This window comes from Orcinus orca, chromosome 16 (genome assembly GCF_937001465.1).
Source record: "Orcinus orca chromosome 16, mOrcOrc1.1, whole genome shotgun sequence".
Taxonomy (NCBI): Eukaryota; Metazoa; Chordata; class Mammalia; order Artiodactyla; family Delphinidae; genus Orcinus; species Orcinus orca.
In genome coordinates, this window is record NC_064574.1 from 58,505,776 (window position 1) to 58,517,778 (window position 12,003).

At 49.2% G+C, this 12,003-nt stretch overlaps 1 protein-coding gene across 9 annotated transcripts in view; it reads left to right on the top strand.

The window, feature by feature from the left end:
• CLEC16A (C-type lectin domain containing 16A) overlaps positions 1-12,003 on the top strand; it is a 210,159-nt gene that overhangs the window by 74,969 nt on the left and 123,187 nt on the right. For all 9 annotated transcript variants that reach the window (XR_007472300.1, XM_004270181.2, XM_049699758.1 and 6 more), the window contains exon 13: positions 11,349-11,471. Coding sequence is in view for 8 of the 9 variants with exons in the window: in XM_004270181.2 (XP_004270229.2) it covers positions 11,349-11,471 (123 nt within the window). In the remaining variant the exon portion in view is untranslated. The remainder of the gene's footprint in view (positions 1-11,348; positions 11,472-12,003) is intronic.

Consider the following 12,003-nt stretch of genomic DNA (forward strand, 5'->3'; position numbering starts at 1 on the left):
GCCATTTCTGGTTCAGTTGAAATTGCCAGCCAAGGTTGAAACTGCCACGACCTTTAGCTCTTTCCCTCCTTTGATCCCAGCATTTAGTCATCAGGTGTTGTCATTTCTCCCTCTTCAGCCTATCTGATCAGCAGAATTTAACTGAGCACAACTCAGTGCCTGGCTCTAAGTTAGGTGCTAGAGGCGAGAACCAAAGGCACGAGAGCAAGAGAGATATTGAGCACCATCCCGGTGGCCATTATCGCAGCCTCCCCGAGGGGTCAAACACACGACCATTTTATAATCCATCCTCCACAGCACTGCCGGGTGATTCTCTGTAAGATGTGTTGACCGTGTCCTTCCCCTGTTCAGAAACCTTTGGTGCTTTCTTCTCTCCCTTGAACTCCAGTCTCCTGTACCTGCCATTTTGAGTATCTGGATCGCACCCACCATTCTAACTTGACCTGATTCCACCAACTTCCCTGTCATAGACCCTTGGCTCCGGCCCAGGGAGTCAAACTTTACTACGCAGTGATTGAACTCTTGCATGGAGATAAACTTGCAGTGGCTGTCATGGTACTCACTGAACTCTTTAATATTCTTTTGGTTGCAAGGCGTGGAAACCACCTCACACTGACTTAACGAAGAGAGAGAGTCTTATAGGAAGGCCCCTGGGGCAGCTCATGGGATCCAAGAAGTTGCCGAAAAGCCAAGGGAAGGGCAGGACCAGCTCTGGGGACTTCCCTTAAGGTAGATTGTGTTGTGGGCCCATCAAATCCCAGGCAGGGAGTCTGTCTCCGTTCAGGTTTCAAACTGTTGGGCAAGAGATCTCATTGTTCCAGGTTGGTGATATGTCTAACTCCGGAAGTCAGTTATGGCTGGGGGTGGGGTGGGTGAGAGTCAGGGTCACATAGCACAGAGCTGGCTCCAGGGGTTTCTGTCTGGAACTGCTCCCAGAGAAGGGAGCTTCTTTGGAAGGCTGGCAGCCGCCCCAGTCAGAGCCAACACGCCTGCCTGTTCTTGGCTGATCTGCCACCTTCTTGTATCCATCTGTTTTTTCCTGCCGTTTTCTCTGCCGTAACATCACCACCTATTGAAATTCTGCTCAACTTCAGGGGTCTGCTGGGAACTCACCTTCTCCTGGAATTTTCTCTGATCCCTTCAGGTGATACTCACTCTGGGTTAGTACCGCCTAGTGTGGCAGGCACATCTTATACTTTGCCGGATTTGATTTGCTAAAACTTTGTTAAGGATTTTTGCATCTGTGTTCCTGAGTGTTATTAGTCTGTGGTCTCCCTGTAATTCTCTTGTTTTGTTTGCTCTCAAGTTATGCTTACCTTATGAAATTAATTGGAAAGTATTCCCTCCTCCTGAATTTCTTGGAGGAGTTTTGGTAGAACTGGTATTATTTCTTCCTTTATTTTACTATTTGGTAGAATTCACCAGTGAAGCCATCTGGGCCTGGAGTTTTCTTTGAGAAAAGGTTTCAAAGTATTCAATTTCTATAGTAGATATTGGGCTATTAAAGCTTATCTGTTTCTTCTGTTCAAGTTTTGGTAGCTTGTGTCTTTCAAGGAATTTGTCATTTCATCTAAACTGTTGAATTTATTGGCATAAACTTTTTTACTATATTCCTTTATTATCCTCCTTTTTTTTTTTCATTTTTCCTTTTTTTTCAGTCGTGCTGTGCAGCATGTGGGATCTAAGTTCCCCTACCAGGGATCGAACGTGTGCCCCCTGCAGTGAAAGCACAGAGTCCTAACCACTGGACTATCAGGGAATTCCCCTTTTATTAGCCTCTTAATGTCTGTAGGATCTATAGTAGTGCCCCCTTTCTAATTCATGGTATCGATAGTTGAGGTCTTCATTTTTTTTTTCCTGATCAGTTTGGCTAGAAATTTATCAATTTTATATTAATTTTATTGGTCCTCTCAAAGAACTTTCTTTTGGTTTCATTGATTTTTTTTCTCTGTTTTATATTTCATTGATTTCTGTTCTTTATTTCTTACCTTTAGCTGCTTACTTCAATTTTAATTTACTCTTCTTTTTGTTAAGATGGAAGCTTAAATCATTGATTTTTTTTAATGCTACTCAGTTTATTTTATTTTACTTTTGAAAATTAACATACAATAAAATTGACTCATTTTGTGTGTAGTTCCATTAATCTTAGCATATTTATGGATTTGTGTGAACACTGCTATAATCGGGTGTTACGTTGTAGTTCTATCAAGCAAAAAATTCCCTCATGCTATTCCTTTTCAGTCATAGCCTCTCAATACCAGTCATTGATTTTTAAACTTTTCTTCTTTTATAAAATATGAGTTTAATGCTGTACATTTTCCTCTAAGCACTGCTTTAGCTGCCTGCAGTAAATTTTGATATATGTGGTTTAATTTTTATTCAGTTTAAAATATTTTATAATTTCCCTTCTGATTTCTTTTTGTCTATTCTATCATCTGTGTAATTTCTAGCTATATTTCTATTATTGATTTTTCTTCTGGTTTGATTTTAGGTTATATTTGTTATATTTTCCCGTTTTTTTTTTGGCATGCCAGATTTATTTATTTAATTTTTTTGGCGGTACGCAGGCCTCTCACTGTTGTGGCCTCTCCCGTTGCGGAGCACAGGCTCCGGACGCGCAGGCTCAGCGGCCATGGCTCACGGGCCTAGCCGCTCCGCGGCATGTGGGATCTTCCCAGACCGGGGCACGAACCCGTGTTCTCAGCATTGGCAGGCGGACTCTCAACCACTGCGCCACCAGGGAAGCCCCCAGATATTTTTTGATTGGTTGACAGTTACTATGAATTTTATGTTGTTGGATGCTGAATTCTTGCTTCCTTTCAAGATTTTTGGGCTTTGTCCTGGGACAAGGTGAAGTTACTAGGAGTCGTTTAGGTCTTCTTAGGCGCTTGCTTTTGAGCTTGGTTGGTGCTAGTCCAGAGCACCCTTTAGTCCCTGGCTCACTTGACCCCAGTACAGAGGCCGTCCCCTTCCAAGGGCTCTACTGGATGAGCCATGATTAGGTAGTCCTTCCATGCTGGCCGCTGGGAATGTGAGCTCTTCTCAGCCCCGTGTGAGCTCCTGGGGTTGTTCCACCTGCCTCCTCCCAGCAGGCCTTTCCCTTTCCTCACCTGCATGCACAGGGCAGGACACAGCAGGAGCCTAAGAAGGAACCCTCTTGCCGATCTGTGCAGTTCCCCCGTCTCTGCTACTGTCTTATATCAATTCCAGCCACTTGGCCTCTCTGAACTGCAGACTCTGCTTTCTCACCTCAGAGAGACCGTGAGCTTTGTTTGGGTTTTCTCAGTCTGTGGTGAGGCCTGGAAACTTTCCAGATGGTGACCTGGACAATCACTGGGCACACTGCCTTAGTTTCTTCTCTCTCAGGATCACCCTCCTGTGATGCCTGCTGTCTTGTCCAGTGTCTCATAACCATTGTTTTAGATGGTTTGCCTTTCTTGGCTGGAAGCTGTAGCATTTAAAAAAGAAAGTTTTATCAAGGTATAATTGATAAACAGTGAGCTGCACATATTTAAAGTGTACAATTTGATAAGTTTTGACACATTTATACACCCATGAAACTATCACCACAGTCAAGTCAGTGTACGTATCCATCACTCCAAAAGTTTTCTCCTGCCCTTTGTCACCCCTCCGTCCCTCTCTTCTCCCACCCCTCTCCCTAGGCAACTCTGAACTGCTCCCTGCCACTATAGCTTGGTTTGCACTTTCTAGACTTTTATGTAAATAAAATCATGCGATAAATACTCTTCTTTTGTATGGCTTCTTTCAATCTGCATAATTATTTTGAGATTCGTCCATGTTGCTGTGTGTATCTGTGATTCCTTTCTTCTTATGTTTGAGTAGTATTCCATGTGTAAATGTACCACAATTTGTTTACCCATTCACCTGTGAACGGACGTTTGGGTTGTTTCCAGCTTTTGACCATTACAAACAAAGCTGCCATGAACACTTGTATATAAGTCTTTGTATGGGCGTGTACTTCCATTTTTCTTGGACAAATGCTGAGGAATGGGATGACTGAATCATGTGATAGGTGTGTGTGTGTTTGTTCTTAAGAAACTGTCAAACTATCTTCCAAAGCGAACGCGTGCTCTTACATCCCACCTCCAGTGCACGAGGGTTCTGGTGTTCTGACACCCTCACCAGTGGGTGGCACGACCACCTTTTTTATTTTAGTCATTTTAATGGGTACATAGTGGTGTCGTATTGTGATTTTGATTTGCGTTTCCCTAACGACTAATGACGTTGAACAGCTTTATCAGTGCTTAGTCTGCCATCTTCTCATTTCCTTTGCCCGTGTTTTAATGGATTGTCCATTTTCTTATTGTTGAGTTTTGAGAGTTCTTTATATTCTATATACAAGTCCTTTATCAGATGTGTTTTGCAAAGATTTCCTCCCAGTCTGTGGCTGGCCTTTTCATTTTCTTAATAATACCTTTGGAAAAGCAGACACTTTTAATTTCCATGAAGTTCCCATGGCACTTGTTTATACTTTTGCTCTGCGTGTTTTCTCTCCCACTCTGGACCGCTGGGCCTCTGAAGGCAGAGACCGTGTTGCTCTCAACGGCCTCCTGCAGTACTCAGCTCGGCGCCCGACACCCAGTCAGCGCTCAGCCAAAGCTTGCTGACTGATTGCCTCTCAGCCGAGTGGCAGCTCCCCAGCGCTGCTTTCTTCCTGGCAGCCGGTGCTCGGTGCTCAGGGCCTCCGCAGGGAGGGTGCTGTTGGGGGCGGTGGGGAGGCCCAGCTCCAGAGGGTCAGGGGGCACGTGGGTGAACACTTCGTCTTACGGGAGGCTGGCTTTCTGAGCAGGCTTCCTTCCAGGAGCCCCGCCGTGTGCTGGGGGGTGGAGAAGTGGTGGCTGGCACGCCACGCTCCTTCGTCCATGATGTGGCCAGAGAGACGACCCTGCCGAGGTCCTGCTGGGGAGCCCACCTCTCTTCCTAAGAGTGGGACTGTGTATTCGAGGGAATTTAATTCCTTCTTCCACTTCCTGCTAATGCTTTTCATTTATTTATTCATTGACCCTTCTGACAAATATTTCTGAAGCCCTTCTTAGATGCCAGTCACTGTGGTTAATATTGAGAACACAGCGGTGAACCAAACAGAGATTCTCCTGGTGGTGAGTGTGGCTGCTGCAGAGGGAGCAAGGCGACAGTGGTGGAGGAGAAGGCAGCGTGACGGGTGTGATCTGTGATTGTGGAGGAAGCCAGGGGTGGTGGTGCAGGGGTCACTAGCTTGGGTGGTCAGGGAAGGCTTCTCTGAGGAACAGACATCAGAGCTGAGGCCTCAAGAATGGGAAAGAATCGGCTCTGCAAAGATCTGAGGCAGGAGTGCTCCAGGCAAAGGGAACAGCCTGTGCAAAGGCCCTGAGGTGCAAAAGACCTTACAGGTTTGAGGAGCAGAAAGCCGGTCAAGGTGAGGCTGACCAGGTGGGCAGGGACCAGATCGTGAAGGGCCTTGAAGGCCACAAAAAGGAATTTAGATTTTATCCCAGGTGCAGTGGGAAACACCTAAAGAATTTTTAAGTAGAAGAGTGACATGGTCAGATGGAAATTTTTGGAAGATTACTCTGGCTGCTGGATGGAAAGTAAGTTAATGGGGGTGGGGGAGTGAGTTGCAAGGCAGAAAACTGGGAGGCTTGTGAGGAAGCTGTTGCAGTAGTCCAGACAGGGGTAATGTAGACTGAATTATGGCGTATTGGCCACGGAGATGGAGAAAAACTGGAAAGTTTTACGATACATTTTGGAGCTACAGCCAGGACGAGCTGATGGACTGGATGTGGAGGGTGAGTGAAAGGGACACTGGGGCAGCTGTGTGTGGCCATTTATGAAGACAGGGAGACAAGGGCAGGAGTGGGGCCGGGGGCAGGGATTTCTGCTTGATTTGGGTGGGAGTGGGCACCACGGGAGGAGTCTGTGTGATGCCCAGGGCCCTGCCTCCTGCCACTGTGTGACTGGTGGTGCCATTTCCAGAACCAGCAAGTGTGGGCTATGAAGCAGGTTTGGAGAGGAAGCTGGAGACTTCAAGTTCAGCACTCTGAGGCCCAGCTGCCTGGGGTACCCCCATGGGAAACTGCCTAGAAGGGGGAGCTGCCGCTTGGTTTATGCTCCAGTCTGGCCTGCAAGCACAGGTCTGCATTTGGGGGGGCCATTTGGTGGTGGTGGTGGCGGCGGCGGTGGGTGGGTGGGTGGTTGCTGTTTTGGTTAGGCAGCAGGCAGTTAGCTGCACTTAACCTTCAGCCTCTCTTTTCCAGATCCGTGCCCTCTAAGCAGGGCCCCTAATGAAATGGTCTCTTTCCGATAGATTTTCCATCATAAGACAATTTTAACATAAAAGCTATGTTAATAAAAACCAAATGTTAGCTCAGGCCTTCCAGTAAATCATAATAGATTAGATGCTGCACCGAAATGAATATCACAGTGGAAAGGGTTGACCGGTTGGAGGAAGGCTCTCGCTGTGATTCAGTCGGGCCCCGTGATGAAGGCTGGTTCCTATCTGTAATAGCAGATGCAGCCCTCTCTCCTTTGTCAAGTCTGCAGGGCCCTGGCCCAGGGGAAGGGGAAGGGGGGTGAGTTTTGCAGCTTTGTCTTCCTAAAGGTTCCCCTGCTCCACCCACTAACCCTTCTATTCCCTGCCCCCTCCATTTATCATTGTTTACACAAGAGGAATCTTGGGCTTTTTGCTTTTTTTGTTTTGCTGAGAAGTTACTGGAACATGGATGAGAGGTATGGGAAAGGTTGAAAGGTAACAGGATAATAAAGGGAGGCTTTTGCTATGCGGAGAGTTGGGAAAATATCATTTTGGATCTCGACTGACACATAATCAGAACTGGAAGTACATTGGAAATTGGCCCAACATCTGGTTAGCTTTTGAAATAGTTGGTCTATAGTCTTCCAAAGCTGGCAATGCTTGTGTGACTCCAGCAAAGGAGACCAAAAGAAAGAAAAAAAAAATTTTTTTAATCAATTAATTTATTTTTGGCTGCATTGGATCTTCATTGCTGCGTGCAGGCTTTCTCTAGTTGCGGTGAGCAGGGGGCCACTCTTCGTTGCAGTGTGCGGGCTTCTGGTTGTGGAGCATGGGCTCTAGGCACGTGGGCTTCAGTTCTTGTGGCACACGGGCTCAGTAGTTGTGGCTCGCAGGCCCTAGAGCACAGACTCAGTAGTTGTGGCACACGGGCTTAGTTGCTCCGCGGCATGTGGGATCTTCCCGGACCAGGGTTCAAACCCATGTCCCCTGCATTGGCAGGAGGATTCTTAACCTGCACCACCAGGGAAGTCCAAGAAAAAAATTTTTGACTATTATTTTTACCTGGCACTATTGTGGTCTCTTTATGCAGGTTTGTCTGTCTACTTCTTTTTATGTAGCTTTGGTCTGGGTCTGTTCTACCCTTGTCCTGAATGGGGGTTTCCACTAAGGAGGAAGAATCTAGAACCCAGAGGGGAAGCTTAGGAGCTGGTTACTGACATCACGGAGCCGCACCCTTCCCTTCTATTTGGGATTCTTTTAATTAGTTAGTTGGGAGTTTGGCCCCCACCAGGCCGCAGCCCGGTGCTTGTAGGGTGGGAGTGATGACAAGGGAGACCCGTTCTGACTCACTGGGGCAGAGCGGGATCTGACCCCGGTTGGGAGGGACCGAGGAAGCGTGTGGTCTGCTGGAATCTGGACGTGCGAGCGCGGCTTCCCGGGCCATGTGAAGTGCATCTGGGTTTCTCTGGAATTTGTCACTCGGCACTTAGGGGGTTGAAGCAAATAGGACAGTATATTATCTACAGTGTTTATTTCAGTCAGAGGGAAATGGCTGGCGAAGGAACTCGATCGGGTTTGCAACAAAACCTGCATCTCAGTGACTGGAAACGTGTGTGTGTGTGTGTGTGTGTGTGTGTGTGTGTGTGTGTGTCTATGTGTGTGTCTATGTGTGTGTCTATGTCTGTCTGTCTGCCTGTCCATCCGTCCACCTGCACATGTGCCGTTTCCCTTTCACATGCATATCATTGTCATATTGTCACACTGACCTTGTTCATTCACAGCTGTGAGCCACTGTTTTGTTTGGACCCAGAAGAATGTCTTAGAGACAGTGGTGGGAAAAAGAGAGAGACAGGGAGGGAATGAGGCACCTGGCCCAGCAGGAACTTTGGGGAAAGAGCGGAGATGCCCAGAGGGGTTCTTTACAAAGTTTTGCCATGTGTTGTGTGGAATGGACCCTGCTCTCTGCCTCCCCTTGGCTGGTGGTAAAACCTACTGCACATAGGATGCATTGCAACATGAAGTCTGTTTTGGGAAAGTGCTGGAAGCAGGGAGATCACCTTGAGTGGCCAGGGGGATGGAGGCTGCTCTAGAGTTGGCCATGACAACCAGATCATGTCACCTGCTAGCTGCCCTCCAGGGGTCCTGGCATCCAAGCCATGTCTGTCCCTCCCCTAGCTTCTGCCTCATCACTTCCACCCAAAGCCCCGATCCCGCTCTCCCCGAGCTCTACCATACTCCCTGCCCTGCCCCTTGGCCTGGCAAGTCCTGGTCGTCCCTGAGCAGCTCATCCTTCAGAATCCAACCTAGCTGCTCGTCCCCTGCACTCCCCACAGACAGTTCAGCATGCCTTCTTTGGGCCTTCTAGAATAGCTTGACGTTAGCTTTGGTTAGCTTGTTTTCCTTTCTGTCCTTTTGTTCTTTCATTCTTTCTTTCCTCTTATAACACAGCTGATATAGAACTACATTAAGCCACGTTCAAAGTAAAAATTCCCATCAGTGCAAGGTAACGACAGGTAACTATTGAACGTGACCGAGTGCTGCTTCTTACTGCGTCCTGACAGCAACCCTGGGACGGGCAGTTTCTGTAATTATTCCCATTGAACATGTAAGGAGGCTGAGAGTCCAAGAGGTAAGTATCAAAACAAAATTCTTCCAGCACCTGGCACCTGGCTCTTTCCCCTTCCATCCCGGCCACAGTGCAGCAAGAACCCTGGGAGAGAACGAGCCCAAGGGCACGAGGAGGCCTTGCGGGGCGGGCGGTTGCTTTTGTCAGACCAGAGGGCAGGCCCCTCTCAAACTGTTGCTGTGGTCAGCTCACCACACAGGGGGTGCCACCCCCTTCCCAGCTGGATCCTGTCCATCTCCAGAATCAACCTAGTTCTAACTGTGCCTCTAACGTGGTCTGTGACCTTGGGGACGTGACTTAACATCTCTGGGCCTTAATTTCCTCACTAAAGGAAGAGGTTGCATTGGAATCTGGTCCTGTGATGTCTTGAGGTTTTTCAGTCCCCCTGGTTCCCCCGCTTCACGGAGGGTGGAGCTACCAGCCGAGGAAGGTCAGGATAACCTTGGCAGATTTTTCGTCCTGTTGAGAGAAGATTTTGCCACAGATTTCCTCATTTTTGACAAATTCTAAGGGAGTCAGGGCAATAATAGGCAAGAGACAAAAAAAGGAACTCGCCATGGAAATTCAAGAGCTGCTCCGAGTCTGCCTCCCAGGCCCTCACGGCTGCCGCTGCGTCCCCGGGGGAGCCAAAAGCTGGCTCCGTCTTCTTTGAAGTGGGGTGACGGGTTGGGGGTCACGGAAGTGGGTGATGTGCCGGGCAGGCCGGGGAGCCATTGTTTTCCCCAAAACTGCTGCTGACAGTTCCCAGAGGGCCAAGAACGAAAGGGTAGAGAGAGATTCACACGGTGTTGACATTTCTGGAAAAAAGCAAATGGTAGAAAGATTCAGTTGATGTCCTTCTTGCCATTTAATAAACCAGAATGCTTCAGAGTTAGACATTTAGCATCAAAACGAGATACAGAATCCACAAATCAAATTTTCATCACAATCAAATTTTTGGATGAAGCCACATCGGTGCGGTGTGAGAGGGGGACCTGCTTACCTCCAGCCCTCGGGCTGCCTCCACCCATGTCATCTCCTTGGCATGACTTAGCCTCCGGTTCGGAGTTGGAAGGAATTCAGTAGCGCAAGATATATTGTTATGCGTTATTACGTCAACGTGTGAGTGTGGGAGTTACTTAGAATCCAGACAATCAGCTCCTCGCTGCTGTCCTGCAGTATTTTGTCAGGGTTCTAAATGAAGCATCATCTAGTACTCAAGGGGCCGTATTTCAAGAGTTCCCAGAAGTGCCACCACCCCCCTTTTGTAGAATAACAGGAAAAGACGTGCTTCAGGCACAAACAATCCTTCCAGCTCCCCAGGCGTGGAGCAAGTGAAATGTTTGTTTCTGCGAGCTTTTCTGCAAGCCTAGTTTTCCAGAGCCGTGCTCGGCGAGAGGAGAGGGATTTGGAGCACTGCCCGTCTCACACCTGGCCTGGCGAAGTGACCCCAGCGGGGTCGTCCTGTCGCCCTAGCCCCCAGGTCCTGCTTTAGGAAAAGTGATGCTCGGTTCACTTAGACTCTGAGTGCGCCCTCTCTCCTTTCCCAAGCCCCCCACCCCACCCTCCCCCTCGCCCACCCCCACCCCCTTCTCATCTTTGTCATTGAAATGCTGTTAGATTTCCCTGGAGGAAAAGTGATTCCTCTGCCCCTTAAACGTAGCCCCATAGATCCGCTCTCGCGCCTTTCTGTGAGCCCGGCATGGGGCTGCCGCCTCTGTGTTTCCCACGCGGGGGCCCAGCTCTCCAGTTTGGTGTTAAGAGCAGGAGATGCAATTGGTGGGCACGATTGTAGGTTCCTTTCTGTCTGGTCTGTTTCCCCCATTGTGGGACGGGTCTCACACAGGGGTGCCCTCGGGGGGTGCGCAGACCAGCCCCGAAACGGCAGCAAACCCCACAGTGCCAGAGTTTCTCCTTTTCCCACCCCCTTCCCGCTCCTCTGACTGTGCCCAGGAGCATGTCACAGTTGGGCTAGTGTAACCTCAGCACCTTTCACACACCTGCCGATCGCCCTTTCTAATTCAGAGCAGGCCTCGGGCCACAGTGAGTAGCCAGTCAACAGTCTTTGGCTGAAACTTAAAAACCTTGTTGCTGTTGGTATTGCAGCCATGCTGATTTCCCGTTTGCAAGTAGTATTAGAAAATGTATGTTTTAGGGAATTCCCTGGCGGTCCAGTGGTTAGGACTCGGCGCTTTCACTGCCGAGGGCCTGGGTTCAATCTCTGGTCGGGAACTAAGGTCCCTCAAGCTGAGCGGCATGGCCAAAAAGAAAAGAAAAAAGAAAATATATGTTTTAATATATTTACTTAAGTTCCAGTTACAGAAAACTCTGAGGTGAGTCATAGTACAGGCAGCACCGGTCATGGCAGGAATCACAAAGATGGACCGTGGACGGCCGAGGTTGAGGAAGACCTGCTCGAAGGGGCCATTCAGGACACGGAGGGCACTCGGTATGGCAGCTGCGCCTACAGCCGGCCCCTTCCCTCCGTTTCAGGCATGGATCCTGAGAAACTCGAGCGGATCCAGCTGCCGGTGCCCACTGCGGCCGAGAAGACGACCTACAACCACCTACTGGCTGAAAGACTCATCAGGATCATGAACAACGCAGCCCAGCCAGGTGCCCGGGCGTGCAGGCGGTTCCCAGGGTTGGTAGAGTTACGGGGACCAGGCCCCACACTGGCACCAGGAGCCCTGGCTTCTAGATCTGGCCCTGCTGGGAATCCAGGCAGACCTCAGCCATTCCCCTGCCACATACCCCCGTGTCCTGGGCCACCCAGACCCCTCCCATCCAGCTGTGTCTTCGTCTCGAGGTCTCCTCCTCTTTCCTTCCCCCATGGTGTTTGTGCCAGACCCTCTCTTTCTTCTCCTTCCATACTCAACCCTGCTTTGGTCAGTTTTGCCTGTGTCTGCAGCCCTCCTCTTGGGGTGGCCCAAGGCCACATTTGAGCATGAACTAGGCTGAGAGTATGAGTACGAGATGTGCCCAGTGTCTGGCACGTGTCAGCCTAGTTCTGAGGTCTTGGCCAGCACCGACCTACAGCCACATTAGGGGCTAGAAAGAGCAAGTGGAATGAACTAGCACAGTGGGTCTCAGCTGGGGGCAGCTTTGCCTGGGACATTTTTGGTGGTCACAACTTGGGGAGGGGTTG